This window comes from Rhinoderma darwinii, chromosome 6, assembly GCF_050947455.1.
Source record: "Rhinoderma darwinii isolate aRhiDar2 chromosome 6, aRhiDar2.hap1, whole genome shotgun sequence".
NCBI classification, from domain to species: domain Eukaryota; kingdom Metazoa; phylum Chordata; class Amphibia; order Anura; family Rhinodermatidae; genus Rhinoderma; species Rhinoderma darwinii.
The window spans coordinates 53,071,474-53,089,194 of record NC_134692.1 but is presented as its reverse complement, the minus strand read 5'-3'; the positions used below and the strand labels follow the sequence as shown (position 1 = coordinate 53,089,194).

The following is a 17,721-nucleotide window of genomic DNA, read 5'->3' as shown; positions in this document are numbered from 1 at the left end:
CTTCCCATTTTGTTATAATGGGTTAATGATGCTCCCTCGACTGTTCAACGTTTGGGATATTTTTTTATAACCCAACCCTGATCTATACTTCTCCACAACTTTGTCTCTGACCTCTTTGGAGAGCTCCTTGGTCTTCATGCTGCTTAGTGGTGTAGACTCAGGGCCTTTCAGACCAGGTGTATTTATACTGACATCATGTGACAGATCATGGGACACTTTGGTTGAGCACAGGGGGACTTTATTCTACTAAATATGTGGGGGTTTGTCGCCATTCAATAGATTTCCCTTTTTTTGAACGGAAACAAAAGTGCAGTCTGTAGAACTTTTGTTTCCATTCAAAAAAATGGAAACCTAGCGAACGGAGACAAACGGAAAGCAACTGATACAAAAGAATAACCATAGAAATCAATGGTGACTAACGGAATTGTTGCTTTCCATTTAATGTATCGATGCGCTCTTCCTCTGATAGATGAGAGGTAAACTCATAACGCCAGTGTGAAAGAAGCCTAAGTTCACACTTGCGTTGTATAATCCGTTACTCTGATCCGTTTTTATATTAAAATAAAGCCCCATTCATATCGCGTTTGTGCTATCCGCCGGGCCTATACGTTTTTAAACACTAAAAAAGTATTGAAACGTATAGCTCGGCGTATACATAGACTATAATGGGTCAAACGTAGACCAAAATAAACTGGAAGTGACCCCCCAGCAGACATTCTATAGCCATTTTGGAGCTGTATCTACATAAAGTTTGGTGATCAAATTCATTTTTTTAGCTTTGTCATAATGGGGTGAATTGATGAATGTACTCATACTCATACTCATGTACTCTACTCATTTATAGGCCCCCAAGGAAAAAAGAATTTAAGATAAGAGCCAAGCAACAGACTAAGAACTGAACAAAAAAAGAAGAGTACAAAAAAAAACCCGGATCCGTTCTAAATTGATAAAAATGGATGCAAACGGATGCTTCTTGTCCGTTTTTTTGACTGATGCATTAAACTAATCCTGTAAAAAAACCTGACCATTTACCATCCGTTATTTTTATAACAGCCACCAATCTAAAAACGGATCAGAGTAACGGATTATACAATGCAAGTGGGAATTTAGCCTTAGCCATTTGTCTTGATAATCTAGACATGATTTAACGCTGCTACAACAGTTGTTTCATCACATAGTAATACATTGCTTGTTTACAGCTTGCATTCCGTGTAGACAATGACATTTTCCCAATGAAAATGATGAACACAGCACAAATTGAGCAAACAGAGCAAAGAAAAGAAAAAAACACAGCAAATTTTATTACATTTGATAAAATTTACAGATATTTTCTTGGCTAATTAAATACAGGGCATGTGTAATAATACTGTTTACATTGTGCTTTAAACTAATTATTTAATATAAAAAATACTAGGTGGTTAGTGGGATGTTAACGGTTTCCTGTTTAAGGTATTGGAATTTCTTTTTCATAACAAAAGGGTTGGTTTTATTCTTTGTCCAAAAATAAAATAAGAAAGTGAGTGTGTGCGCGCGTGCGTACGTACGTACTAGTCCTTTTCAATGAATTAGAATATAATCAAGAAGTTAATTTATTTCAGTAATTCAATTCAAAAAGTAAAACTCATATTATATATATTCATATTACACAGAGTGATCTATTTCCAGCATTTCTTTGTTTTAATGCTGATGAGTATGGCGAACAGTTAACAACGCCACATTGATGCAGTAATTCTTGCAAAAGGAGCCCCAACCAAGTATTGAGAGCATATACTGTACATACTTTTCAGGAGGCCAACATTTCGGTATTAAAAATCATTTTTGAAATTGGACTTATTTAATATTAGAATTTGAGAGACAATGTTGGGTTTTCATTAACTGTTCACCATAATTATCAACATTAAAATAAAAAAATGCTGGAAATAAATCACTGTGTGTAATGAATCTACAGAATATATGAGCTTCAATTTTTTCATTGAATTACTGAAATAAATTAACTTTTTGATGATCTAATTGATTGAGGACGTGTGTGTGTGTGTGTGTGCGTGCGTGTGTATGCATATATATATATATACATACACGCACGCATGTATACGTTACAAATTATTCTTCCATTTCCAATGCATTTCAATAGGTTAATTGTACTTGTGAGGCTGAAAAACGTGTGTTAAATTTTTATTTACAGACATTTAATGTGAGAGCATGTTCTTTTAGATTTGGACTTGCCAAAGCTCTCGGCTCCGGGTTTTAATATGTGGCCCACAGTAAAATCTTCATGATCAGCCTGACATAGGGGACCCGTAATCTGAGCTGCGGTTGTCCACACCAGACATTCCTTTAGGTTGACAAGCTGTTACGGACCATGCTACTCATAGATGCATTAAAAAGAAGTCTATCCAAGCTCATCCACACTGTAGGAAGTCTAGTGAGATAACTTAGTTTTACAAAAGTGCAGTGGGGATTTAAGGGGAAATGAGCAAACAAAAATAGATAAAGAAGTATTGCATACAGGGGACCTCTGAGGATTGATACAAAGCCGGAAACCCCACTGGTGGAGCAGAGCAGGTATGTATGACTGGTCTAGTGAAATCCACCCATTAATAAATTATTAGTGATGAAATCACTAAATTCCTGGTAAGATCCTTTTGCACTACAAAATCAATTTCTATGTGAAAGAATGAATGGAACATTTTGTTCATGAAAAGGTATGTGTTCCTGTACTGTCAACACTGCCTCTATGTCCTCTACTTATTACATGTGAATATTTATAGTGCCTCAATATATAAACAAAAAAGATCAAATATTTTACAATTTGGTTATTCAGTTGTTTTTTCTGAGATCTTGTCCAATGAAATTGATCTTATATGCTTTACCTGTGGTCTCCAATCTGTGGCTCTCCAGCTGTTGGGAAACTACAACTTCTAGCATGCTCTGACAGCCACTGGCTTCCAGGACATGCTGGTAGTTGTAGTTTCCCAACAACTAGAGAGAGACAGGTTGGAGACCACTACCCTATATTGACTGTTAATACTACTCATATCGCTGGGATCACTTTTAAATACAGCAGGTAATCCAGTAACAAAATGAATACTGGTTGTACAGCCAAAGCTCGACCCCCACCTCCAGCTCACATTAAAATGACAGTGACTTAGTTGCTTGGCATCGAAAACTTGTGGCATGCCAAGTTTGTGCTTGAGCAACAGAACCAACCAGAGTTTCTATACTAGAAAGTATACGATTTTTATTTTTTTCCTCACATGATGGAATGTCATTTCTGGTGGCAAAACCTGGCAGTGCTTCTATTGTTATATCAATCTTAGTTCATACGACAGCATGAAATGTGATAAATTCCTCACATATGTGCAGCTTAGCATTCCATGCTACTACGCTCATTGAGAAGCCTAGGTCGAAAAATATGTGTTAAGCCTTATTCACACGACCGTGTTTCACCTCCGTGTGCGGTCTGTTTAAATAACGGACAGCACACTGACCAATGCAATCCAATGGGGCTATTCACACATCCGTGTTTTATCACGGAGTATGTATCGGTTGCATGAAACTCACCACATGTCCTATTGTGGTCCGTATTTGCGTATCAGACACGCCTATTGAAGTCTATGGGTGCGTAAATCATCCATGTGTTGTCCATTTTTCAGTTATCAGTAGCTAAAGAAATGCAGAGAAAAAGTAAAACCAGAAAGTGCTAGCAGAGGAGAAACATGGACGAGAAAAACGGATAACACGTCAACCACACTGACGCAACACAAACAGTGATATGCATGAAAAAGCGGCCATGTTTTGTGGACGCAAGTCGGACATGTTCGTGTAAATAAGGCCTTTTGCTCACGGCGTGGCTGCCATAATTCCAGCACCAGTCCCAATGGGGAGAAATACATTCCATAATTTGCTCCCTATATCCAGCCATAAATAGAACAGCGCACAGGTTAAAAACAATTGTAAAGACAAAGTATGCTGCGTACAGGAATCATTCCTTACATCTGCCGCTCCCACACTGAGCTTTTCAGACGGAAAACACAGCACGGTTTAACCTTCAGTCGGTAAAAGGAGACGCTATGAAAAATAAGTCCACGCTGGCATAATTATTTCTAGAAGCCCGCAGAGATAAACCTGCTGCACTGACTTTCAAAGTATACAGGAAAGTATTTCTCTAACCGGCTTAAGGCAGTCCACAGGGAAAACTTGTTGCAGAAAGTGTTACCAGCTGCAACCAGCGATTAGAAAAGACACAAAGACAAGGAAGGCAACCGTTCTGTAAAATAACAAAGTGTCTGCATTTACATTTACCATAAGTTTCATTGAGATATTGCATTAATAGGATGGGACTGTCTTCCTGGTAAGAATACAGTTCTATATATTCAAATATATGTGGACGGCCTGTGGGTTCCCTATTGTGATGGGGATTAAATGGAGGATTAAAAGGGCAACTCTATCTTCGAAAAATAAATAGGCTAAAAGAAAATAAAACATACGCAGTCTTTGATGTTGCTTGCTGCCAAATGCAAAAAAAGAGCTCTACTCTCCTCTGGTAGCCCTCCACTTTCCTAATGGTTGTTGGGGGATTCATGAAGAGAAGTTCTCAACTCTTCAGTGAAGGGAGAGGTGGTTACCCGCAGAAAATCAGCACGATTTATATAGTCTGTACAAGGAGAAACACAGAAGTAGAAAGTCATATTTACCATTTAATGCTATCCGTTACAAATACTGTGCTTTCATGGATAATGATATACTTTTGGGGGAAATAATAGTGTATATAGCCATATTATGTTGTGCAGGAGATATATAGATATATATATATATATCTATATATCTCAATTTATTAGAGAGAGAGAAAAAGAGAAAGCGAGAGGGGAAGAAAGAGAGAGAGAGAGAGAGGAAGAGAGAGAGAGAGAGAGAGAGAAAGAGGAAAAGGCAGAGATCCAATCCTAGATCAGGAGAAACCTTCCCAAAACAAAGTTATTGTAAAGACCTTCCTGATCTCAGAGGATGGGATTGGGACCCAATCCTGTACATGGCTCTAAATAGAACATGGATGTGTGCACAGAGCCACGTGATCATACCCTATGTGCTTATGGATTTATCCACACGTATATAAGGGATTTAGGAACCAGTTAGGCAATCCAGGAGCCAATATGACTTCTATTATTGACCTGGTAATAGACACTAAGAAAAAAAATCGTTCAAAAAGTTAGGTTGCACTAGCAAATTTCTAGGAACGTTGGCTACCTGTCTCATGGGACGTCTTACTCTGTGGTAGACCATTTTATTAATATTAAAAGCTGCAGTAAGCCTTGCTTTCTTTATTCTAGTATCCCTAATTAAACGGAACCTGTCACCTCAAACATGCAGTTTGATCTGCAGGCAGCATGTATTAGAGAAAGAGGAGATGAGCAGTTTGATATATGGTTTTATAGGAAAATATTCAGGATAACATGTAATTCAATCATTTAAGTCTGGTCTTAAAGTGTACCTAAACTTTCAGAATAAGTTGTCATATGTGTGTACATGAGGAATAACACGACTTCTGGTCATTATATGAGTTGTATTCTGCATTATTTAGCAGTTTTTCCCTCTGTAGGCTCTCTCTCTAATTCTCAGTTGTCTCTGAGTTAGTCGGTGGAGCCTAACTCCTATCATGTTTTTTGTACACTGCAGACCCAGAGAAGAAGAGAATCCTGCTCTCCATTCTCTATCCATCACATATAGAAGCTGCAGCAGCAAGGAGGACATCATACACCAGTAAGGAGCAGTGTAGCGGAGAATCCCAAACTGGGGTGACCTATAACTCTTACCAGCAGCTGTACTGTCTGTTTCCCTGCCTCTCTCACTCTGCTCCTGCTTCCTCCTGCCCTCTCTATAGACTTCTAGGGGTTGCTGTAACCTGTTCCCTCAGTAAAGTGATAAATCATCTTGTCTTGAGGAGATGGAAAACTCCAGTAACTTTAGAGTGAAGGGGAGAGAGGGGAGGAAAGGAGGCTGATAAGTAAAGAAAGAGACATTTTATCTAATAAGATATATTGCAAAGTTTGGTAAAAGAGCAGTACAATAACCCAGTGGGCGCTCCCACTCAGAGACTGACCGCTATATCTGGATGAACATTCATACAGGAAAGGCTGTCAATCATTGGTTGAGACCACCTACTGGACCCTTTAGCATAAAGGGATTTAAGTTAATAACTTATGTAGTTTTAAACGAAACATCTTCAGGATAACTTGTATCGGTTCATCTCCTCCTGCTCTATTACATGCGGCCTGCAGCTCAGACTGCATGTTTGATGTGACAGGTTTCCTTTAAGGTCCATACTAACTCAATATTTTACCTTAGCTCCACCTCCGATAGACTGTGTGATATCATGACTATCATAATTTTTTTACGTTTTTTTGTAAACGCTACCACTTTCCTTTGACCTGGTACTGGTCTAAATACATTATATTAAATGCATTATAGTATACTGAACAATTATACTTAAAGTAAAACTGTAGTCGATCCAGTCCTGTAAACCAGTCACTGATGTAGGGACTAATCAAGTCGTGTGTGGAACTGCTATCACATATACAAACAATCCTTCCTAATTTTATGTTTTAATGTATGTCACTATGGCTAAACATCTTAGGAAAAAACTACTATAAAAGTAGCTCACATATATAATCCTAGTACTTGGGGCAAAATGCACAAAAACAGCATAATTCAAGTCAATGGTTTCCAAAATCATTACCATTGGAGAACCGCTAATAAATGCTCCCCTACAAAATCGCTACTGTAAGATTACAGCTCTGTCTTCTGGGGAAACCCTAACAAGATTTCATAAAGCTTCCGGATTCCACAGAACTAGGAAATACTTTACTAACCAGAGTAACATATGCCAGGCTCACATTCACAAGACCCCCTCTGACATATGCCCACAATAAATCTACCTTTACTATAAGTGATTACATTCAATCTGCAGAAAATCCATATAAATGCTGGACAATGGCACCCACAGCGTTTTCACCCACACTCCAAAATAAACTTGTTTTCTAAGCTTACTAATACGGTTAAATATTAATACTGGCACTGCAGGAACTCTGCACTATAATTTGCAATAAATGAAGAACGCATGAAGCCATCCAGAGCTCCTACAAGTCATTCTTAAGGTTTTATTCTGTCCGCTCCTGACTCAATTACAACTTGGCCACCTATGGTTTGCGATTTCCCTTTGAAGATGTGCTGCTCTTAAAGGTCACTATAACCTAATTGTATCATAATTGACTCCATTGCTCTTCTCCATTCAGTAATTGCAGATTGAAGAAGACAGAAGAGAAAGCTGCCTCCTGCGTACTGAGCAGGTGTCAGGTCTATTTATCTGCACAGGATTGAGAGGTGAAACAATTTAGCTTCAAGTGTGTTATCGAAAGCTGTGTAAGCAGAATAAATAAAGCCAGTTCCTTTTATCGCCGGCTAAAAGCTGATTTAACAGTCAATATATCGATTTACAAGCTTAATGGTTCAATAACTTACCAGACAAGACGCGCATTGGCACTACCAGTCACAAATTGGTTTCGAAGCGATGTTGTGCATTACGGCAAGGTCAAAATATTAAAGGCGTCACAGGCTTGGTACAATAAAATATAAAACTTTTGGTCTCTTTGAATTCTATGGACCAATTTTTGGTGAAGACATGTGAACCATTGCATTGGCCTTGCCTTTCTGACATCTTATTACAATGATGGGACCACGAAACATTATCTCCTTGTACGTGTTAAAAAATTTTTTATCCTGTCAATTGGTTTCCATTCATTGAGAATATTTGGTAGTCTAAGGTCCTAGTGAGCATGTTTGCCTTTGCCTGGATTTACTATGTTTCAATGCTTTAGTTGGGTCCTTTAAAAAAGTCTGAGCTCGAGGGTGATATGTTTTTTTTAAAAGAACAACTATGTACTATGAATACTGTAAAAAAGTGGGTAAGCTAGCTAAATGTGTACACAGGATCCTACAGAGACATTATGTAAGCATAGGATCCTTATCGTCTAGAATACAGGGAAAACACTAGGTCATCTGTCCTTTTACATTTTTCGGTACAACACTTGTGAAGTAATGATGGTCCCAGTGAACAGCTAGTGACAAGTATATACAAGACAGCTCCTTCTACATCTCAGAATATTAAGTCTTAGACTATATGGTTGCTTATTAATTCCAATTAATACTTGAGGAATGTGAGACATCATCTATTAACAGTGGAACTTCCCCAACAAGTCTTCTGAATAATATAACACTGGTATACAGAATTGTTTTATATTCATTGCAGCATACCCAAGATAAAGGCCCCATGTTATGCCCGGCACATATACATACAGTATGATGGTACTGCAGGTTACATACTGTGACAAGTTCTTTAACCAGTTAAGAAAAATTAATCACAGCCAACCTTTGTTATCAAGGCTATAATAGACGATCCCATTATAAAAAAAAAAAAAAAAAAAAGAAGAGATTTGTCTAAATTGTGCAAATAAATCTATTGATTCTGCCATAGCCCACGCAAACAACTGGATAACACCACCAATGAATATGCATTAATGAATATAAAACGTTCTCGTATGTATGGATGTCGATCTGGAGGCTTTTCAATGCCTCTATCCATGTGCTTTATTTCATCCAGAGTGCAAGTCATTGAGATTTCACCAATAAACTGAATACACATTATTGGTAACTTAATGATATTTGTAGGTATGTGTGCAATATGATTGTATTGCTCGGTCTCTTGGAAGCCGTTTACTGCCGACGTGCTCAATCCACGAGATGTAATATCCCCTTCTGTACAACTCAAACTGTGGTCTCTATAGTTTCTATGATCTCAAGATCAGTCTTGGAAGGGGATACCAAGGGAGAAGGCTCTTGTTCCCAGCAACCATCTGGACTGCAATCTTCTTCTTCTGAACTAAGTTCTGCTCCTTCCTCTGTATCTTCATCACATGATTCCAAGTATGGAACTCCGACTGCATTGATTCCAGAGTCCTCAGAATTGGAAGGTGAAGAGCAGTGATCTATTTTTGGTCCTTCTGTGTCTTTGGGTGAATACGCCTCATGAAGGAACTCTCGTTCAGGCCGTGACCTGATACAGGGCTGTTCCGGAGGTGGTGGTGGTGGGAGCTGTTGGCGCTGGACATAGCACATCTTTCCATTGATACATTTGACCTGATAATTATCAAGGAAGAGGTCAGAGATGGTACAGTAGCGTGGAGATTCCGGTATGAATGGAGGCTGGAAGGAAGAAGCTAATTTGAGAAACTGCTCGGCCAGCGAGACAGAAATCTGAATTGTGTTGGTCTGTTCCTGTGGTTCCACTGGAATTTCTGTACTTGGAAGCTGTTCCACAGGAGTCATTGGTTGGTATACATATTTGCCTGAAATACAAAATCCCCAAAACATGTTAGCATCTGTGATGAATAAAAAAAAAAATGCACACAGTTATATAGTAATAGCTAGTGTGGTGGAAACGATAGCCAGTTAATTTTGCCAGAAATGTACTGGAAAACATCTTCATCAGTGGATAATGTTTCCTGGCCCTAATCCTCTAACTTTTCCATATCCCATTGTAATCTTAGGCCTCATGCACACGACCATAGCCATGTGCACGGCCGTGATTTCCGCATCGGCCGGCCACGGAGTGACAGCCACAAGCCACCTGCAAATCGCAGGCTGTGCACATGGCCGCGGCCATTATTTTCAATGAGCCCGCAGATCACGGCCGTAATAAGGCTTGCCCGTTCTTTCCGCGGTCCGGGGCCATGCACGGACCGTGAAAATTACGGCCATGTACATGGCCCCGTAGGAATGAATGGGGCCGCAATTCTTCCGTGGATTTTCAGGGGAATTGCTGCCGCAAAAGCACGTTCGTATGCACGGGGTCTAATACTTTTTCATGAATTCGGTTTATTACATTTTTTTTGTGCTTTGTTTTTTGCTATTTACTATATATTTTTAATAACATCCCTTTTGGGTGGCCATATTTTACAGACAGTACAGCAGGGTGAATGCTTTATGGTCAATAGACTAATACAGTCTCCAGGAAGAGATGGAGTACCTTCCCTCCAGGGAGTGACACGAGCTCCATGCAGAGCCTTATCTGTATATATACAGAACTATATATTGTTGCTATCTTGCCTTATCTAAGCCTTCAGCTGTAGGATAGAATGGTCATTAAATTCCCAACTCTAATTACCATGAGATGACTCTGCTGACTACTCCAATCTACACAGCAAAGCTGACAATTGAGCTAAAAAAACAGGAAGTGTCAGTTTAATGTGTGTGCTCCAGTGGCTAATGTGAAAACTTCTATAGGAGTTCTGGAAACAGCGTAGCAAAACACGCTCATCTGTTTCCAGGAAACCCGGCCACCTTGTAACTCAGCAGCCGGAGCCCAGTGGGAGCGACAGAAGGTAGGACAGGGATTAGGGCACCCCATTCTATAGATAGGTGCAGAGGTGGGAGCCGCATCTATCAGACATTTATGGCATATCCTGTGGATAAACCATAAATGTCTGATAGGAAAACAAATTTAAAAAGGTTTTTACAGGTTAATTTAAAAAAAACAAACAGGAAAAAAGGTGGAGTTTATCATTTCTAAATATACAATAATTTTGAGAGTGTACAGCACAGTCATGGATAGCATATACCTATAATTCTTTAATCTCCCTACAATGTCATAGTTCTCCTTCAGCATTATATATAAGAAAACAGAGGAGAGCACTCATGCATAAGCACTCTCCATTCTTCCCTATGGGATCAGTTAGAATCCCAGCAGTTGGCCGCAACTGATCAAATATTTATCACATGTTACGTGATGAATGTTTATAAGGGGACATCGCTTTTATTCCATGTTGTATTTTTTTAATGTATATAGTATACTTTTCAATTAGATCACAAACTAGTATAAGAACTCTCTCCATAGGGTTTGAGTCAATGGTAAGTAGTTTAAGTGGTAGGCCCAGGGTTCAGTTATGGAACCATTATTGTTTAACCGGTTTATAAATTATATAGAACATTCATTAATAGTATTGTTTCTTCAAATTAATCCATAGAAGACGTTTATAAAAGGTACAAACAGAGTAGACCTATTCAAAGACTAGGCACCTATATGGCAGATGCAATTCAATGAGAATTAATGCAAAGCTAGGCATCTGGGGCCAATAATATGAATGCACATTATACCCAGGATGGGTGATGTGAAATTCAATATTATCATGCGGTTCTAAACTAGGATTATCAAAAGCAGAATTAACCACTTCGTGACTAGCCTATTTTAGGTTAATGACCAAGCTATTTTTTAGGTTTTTCCATTGTTGCATTTAAAGAGTTAGAACTTTTATTTTTGCGTAGACATAGCTGTATAAGATCTTGTTTTTTTGTGGGACAAGTTGTACTTTTTAATAGCACCATTTTGAGGTACGTATAATTTATTGATTAACTTTTATTAACTTTTTTGCGGGGGAATAGAAAAAAACAGCAACCACTTTTTTTCCGTCCTAAATTTACGCCGTTTACCACGTGGTATAAATAACACAATAACTTTATTCAGCAGGTTGTTACGATTGCAACAATACCAAATTTATATAGTTTTCTTATGTTTTACTACTTTTACACAATAAAAAGCCCTTTTTTTTCAAAATTATTTGTTTTTGTGTCTCCATATTTGAAGAGCGTTAAATTTTATTTTTCACTGATGCAGCTGTATGCGGGTAGATTTTATTGGTACCATTTTGAAGTACGTGCGACTTTTTGATCACTTTTTATAAAAAATTTTTTAAGGCAGAATTCACAGAAAACAGCAATTCTTGCATTGGTTTTTTTTACGCCGTTCACAGAGCGGGTTAACTAATGTAATAGCTTTATAGTTGGGGTCGTTTACGGATGCAGCGATACCAAATATGTGTAACTTTTTTTTTCCATAATATAGCATTTTGTAAGGGGAAAAAGTGGGTTTTAATATTTTTTACTTTTGGATTTTTATTTCATTATTATAAACTTTATTAAAACATTTTTATTAGTCCCACTAGGGGACTTCACTATGCGATCATCTGATCGCTTTTTATAATACACTGCAATACTCTTGTATTGCAGTTTATTACTACCTGTCCGTGTAAAATGAACAGGCAGCTGTTAGGCCATGCCTCTGGCATGACCTAGCGGGCATTACGCAGACCTGGGGGCCTTTATTAGGCCCCCGGCTGCCATAGAAACACCAGCACTCGGCGATCGCGTTGCGGGGTGCTGGTGGCGTGAGAGAGGGAGCCCCCTCCCTCCAAAACCACTCAGATGCGGCGCTCGCTATTGAACACCGCATCTGAGGGCTTAAAAGAGCGGGATCAAAAGTGATTTCAATCTCGCCCATCGAGCAGGTCTGCTCCAAGCCCTCAGCTACCTCAATTAGCTGAGAAAAGGGAGATTTAACTGTTTATTTATTCCGATGCAGTGCCGTAAAAATGCAATTGCATTGAAATAAATTCAGTTAGTGGCACTGTAAACCACCTATGGGCAGTCACTAACTGGTTAGGATTTTTACTGTACATGCTATACATGTAAAAGTATTTACAAAATTACTAAACTTTTTATTATTTATCTTGTACTGATCCCGAGTTACAGCCTGTATTCACTCATTCTGGTAGTTGCTATTGGAGATTGTGGACAGACATATCACTGGATTTAGCTGTAGCTCTATAATGCATTGGGACAGCTTACTGTACAGTGACAGCTGCCATCATGACAATTCCCAGAATGCAAATGACCAAAGCAAGCAGACACTGAGCAAGCAGGAAATGCTGGGAAATTCCAGCTCTGAAGACCACAAAATGTGAATTCAGCTCTAAACTAATATATTTACAAAAATATTAAAATTTTATGTAGATATCTATATGTAAACTCTCCTATATGGTACTCCCGGCCACCGCTGTGCAGGGGATTGCAAGACAGTCCCATAGGGACTGTCGCAGTTCCCTGCACAACGGGTGGCCGGGAGTGTCGCTATGCAGAAAACATTATGTAGGAGCCACAGCGCTTAACTAGCGCTGCTGCACCGTCTTTCTAAGGATCATTGGGATTTCTGTCAGTCAGACTTCCACCAATTAGTAAGTGATGGATTATCCAAGCGCACTATAATTTCTCTCACTAGTCTTTTTTTTTTTTAAGTTCAATTTTTGTACAGTGCTTGTTCACATGACCGTTAGACTGCACCCAACAGCTTGGCATACTATGGGAGCAGTTGCCAGCTCATGTAGTGTTAGAACTGTTGCTAACCTGTGTTTCTGGAAATGAATGGGTAAAGTGGTTTAGATGTTTTTCAACCACAGTCTGTAATTGTAATAAGTACAAAGGATAATTAGAGAGATTGATCTAGGTAAAAAAAAATCTGATTGTCATTATGCTCTAAGGAAAGATTTTTATTTGTATTCCTCGTGTGGAAATATTAACAGCTGTCAGCAGGGATTTCGCTTTTGCTTTAGTCTCGAACAAAACAAAGAATTTAGGAAACGATGACTTCAATGGATGTAGGTCTCTCTGCCAACCTAATAACATAATCACAGAGCTACTCTCAGGCCAATCTGAGGCACATTGTAGGATCGCGGCACCAACTGCTGAGCAAGACATTATTTTAATTCAATCTGTTCGGGCATTCAGGCCACTAGGCCTCATACATGGAGACTTCTATAGGGCCCTTCTGTACCTCTGCATGCCTCCAATTTCATTTTAGATAAAAAAAAATTGGTGTCATGCTGCAGCGCATGCCATATTACAGAGCTATTCTACTCTAGAAGCACTATATTGTGGAGCACGGATTGCCACAGGGACTCCGTGTACCACCGTATAGTCTCTTGCACTTGCCTCTGCCCTGTGCACGGGACCTAATAGGAATAGTGAAAAGAGAAGATTATCGCTAACTCTTTCATTTACAACAATCAGCTGTGTACCAATGTGCAGTTGTAAGTATTAGGCCATTGTAAAGTAAGCAGAGATGCTGTCCATCTAAAATGAAGCAAATGTGTATATGGAAGAATAGAAATTTCAAAACTAGCTGTGATAAATTGGCTGTATTTACATTTGCAGGTATTAAACGATTCTAACAAAGAATAAGACATCGTCCACGACTCTAATAACCACATTGTGATTTTTGAGAGGGGATGACTATTAGAATTTTAATGTAGAATACAGATTTTTCATGTTTAGGGGGATTTCCCTCAAAAAGCAAAATTGACCATACATTAGTATATTACACGCTAAACTAGTAGCCAAAGTTTGGAAGGTATGTTTATTTACATAAGAAATAAAAGAAACCGAAATAATGTTAATTTTTCAGTTCAGTCAAGGGAGCAACTTACCAAACTTTGGTGATAACTCTAAGGGCTCATGCACAGTACTGTATTAAAGGGATATTCTGGTCACAACAAATGTCTTCCATACTGCTGCTTATGAGTATGTGTGAGCGATAGAGATAGAAAAGCAAGATCTTTTCGGTTTGCGGTGTATAGGAGACTGTTAGCAGGTAGTCTCCTGTTTCTGCTTTCTCCTCCCCCTCCTCTCTCCTTAGACTTCTATGTGTAGCTGTAACCCGATCTCTCAGTGAAGTAGTGAATTTGTCAGCATAACGGGGTTAAACAACTAGGTCCAGTTCACACAGTTTTTTGGCACCGATTTTGACGCGGAAACTGCGTCTGAATCAGCGCCACAAAAAACGGTCAAAACCGCCTCCCATAGATTTCAATTGGAGGAATTTTCTAGCCACTCATGGGAATAAAAAGCGAACTGTCCTTTCTTGCCATAGTACCGCCTCTGACCTCCTATTGAAATCAATGGGAGGCAGAAAAAGCGTTTTTCACAGCGTTTTTTTGCCCGCGGGCAAAAAATGCCATGAAAACCGTGGCAAGAAAATCTGCCTCAAAATTCCTGCAGGAATTTTGAGGCAGTTTTCATCTGCCTGCAAAATACTCAGTGTGAACTGGGCCTTAAGGAGGCAGAGGAAAAGAAGAGAAAAAAGATGCATTTTTATGTAATAAATATTACGGGTTGTTTTTTTTTTCATCTTTGCTTGTACTATTGATTTATGGAAAGTTGTTTTACAATAGGAGGTACACTTTAATACAAAACCATAGGACTTAATATTCGGTTAAAGTTATATGGCTTGGGTTCTCAGAACACACCCCTTATGAGCTGGGATATCAAATACCTGGCGTCTGTTGTAAGAGGTATAAGTCTGCAGTCTTCATGTAGAGACACTTGCAATTTGGGACATTAAGACTTCAGCTGCACAACACAATTGGCAGGGTAATTGAATTCTCATGAATAAACATTGTGAACTGGCAGATTAATGTAGTTGCAATAATAGAGCTATTATGGTGATGAGTAGGTGTATTAAAGTAATAAACAGAATGGGGAGCATGAAAAAGATGAAAAAAATGGAGGTTATAAAATAATTTTAAGTAGACAGCCATACATGTGCATCTGAATAACAAATTATACATTGTGTAGATATATAATACGTTTAGCAGTTCACGGTCTCCATCGTGTTTGCACTAATTAAATGCAATTAATGGACCTAAGAGCCATTATAATTTTATAATTTACTATTGGGAATTAGGCGTTTTATTCACTAAAGAAAGCAGTATTTAGTTACTTAGGACACATGCACACAGTAGCATAAACATTCTGAGTTGTTAGAAGCCATAATATGACACCTATAGAAGTAAATGTAGCCATACTGTTTGGGATAGTGGCCCCCAAAAATCCATATAGGAAACTGTTAATTATGCATAGAGGTTATGAGTATCCTTACCAAAACGAACAAAAATTACAAAATTGTGTACAAAGCCAAAACGATATATTTTACTGCATTAAAGAAGCATCCCGAGGGGATAAAAAATCCCCCACTCCCGGTTTTAAAATGTGAGGACGTAAAAGGTAGTGAGGTGTATTGACTTACCAGCACTTAAGTTAGCCACTCTGTTCCGTGACGCCGTTGAGTTCCCAACTCTGACTCCCTGAATAGTACAGATTCTGCTGTAGGGACCAGAAGTCCGTCTCTTAATGCAAGTCTAAGTAAACCTCTATGTGGTCTCATAGACTTGCATTGAAAGACTGACTTCCGGTTCCTACAACAGATGCTGTAAAATTTGGATGGTCAGACTGGGGATCACGTGACCCAACAACAGAATGGGGCGGCTAACTGCCAAATAAAGTGCCCGGTAAGCCAGTACACATCACTACCTTCCACTTCATCAAAAAACAATTTTGTTTACACCCTGTTTTAGAAACGAGCATTGCCATAAGTGCACCAACTTACGCAACTCTGCTCCTAAGGTCATGGGAAGAGACCATGGTATTCTTAGTCAAGATGCAATATCTTAAATTTGGTTCCACCATGTGGACTCGCTACATGAACATTATTTTTATCTCGTGGACGGGCTCACACTGGGGGACCAGGTTGGCTTTGTGGACACACGCTTAATCGGAATACTATTGGTTTAAAATGTACTTTTGTATAGAACGTACAATCACTACCAATTTTGAATGTATGCACAAGACAAAAGGTAGGAGGGGTGGTTTGGTGACCACAGTCTACTGCAAACCAACTTCCACGAACAGCCTCCTGAGATGGGAGAACTGCCTCTGTACAAGGGGATTCCGAAGGAGTAGTATCTCTGTCTCAGGCAGGAGGAACTGTTCCACAACAAAATGATTGATGAAGCTATCTTGTGAACTACAAGGCATTTTTGGATTATGGAAACACCAAAAAGATTTCAAAATTTGCATACAAATATGCATTGAGACAAAAGGACCGAGGAGTTGCTAATTCCTAAAAAAAAAAACAGCGGGAAAACAACTGTCTCATGCTAAGATCCAAGAGATTCTGAATAAACATTGGATGAGGATATAAAAAATACGTTATACCACCATACGCCCAGATCAGGTATAGAAATAGAAGAAATATAGGAAATAGAATAACACATAGTCGCCTTGCTCCATTGCACGCCATGGGATGTTGACTGGATCGGTAAACAGATGGTTGTTTCACATGTTGCCAGTGTAAAGTTTGTACAACCATTCAAGATATTCCAAAGTTGCACACCGGGGGAGTCCTATAAAATCAGGGGTTTCCTCAATTGTAGCCGTCTACAAGGCAACATGTCCATGCCCACATGATTATGTGGGAAAGACCATCAGAGAATAGCGAAGGAGAATAAATCGGACATATTGGGGATGTTAACCATAAAAGGGAAACTCCGCTAGCATATTTCCAGGAAGAAAATAGGGGAGACACGGATTGCCTAAAGTTTAGGGCTTTGGAACTTATCCACCCATCCCCAAGGGGGAGGGACATGGAAAGAGTAGTACAACAAAAAGAAAGCAGGTGGATCTTTCGATTAAGATTCACTGCACATGAAGGCCTAAATGAGCAACTAAATTGTGGTGGTTTTATTTAGAGGTAAATGTCGGTTTAAAGATACTGCACCCTTGTTTGTGTGTGGATAAATATGTCTATGTCTTCTCCAGACACAGATCGTGTAACCTGGTACATGAAAATCGTAGACAACTCCAACTCTAATGTAATAGTGAATGTCGGGCGTTGTATGTGATATGACCCAGGACATGGGCTCTCAGTCAGTCAGTCAGTCCAGTTAACTACTCCATATCTTTACCTAATATGAATGTAAAGGATCACTGATCATAAGGAAATTGCTC

At 39.0% G+C, this 17,721-nt stretch overlaps 1 protein-coding gene across 1 annotated transcript in view; it reads right to left on the bottom strand.

The window, feature by feature from the left end:
- Window positions 1-1,275: 1,275 nt before the first annotated feature.
- The window catches only part of C6H3orf70 (chromosome 6 C3orf70 homolog), a 77,298-nt gene continuing 60,852 nt past the window's right edge, over window positions 1,276-17,721 (bottom strand). Inside the window, exon 3 of the mRNA XM_075829727.1 lies at window positions 1,276-9,395. Within this exon, the coding sequence (XP_075685842.1) occupies window positions 8,815-9,395 (581 nt within the window). The 3' untranslated portion in view covers window positions 1,276-8,814. The remainder of the gene's footprint in view (window positions 9,396-17,721) is intronic.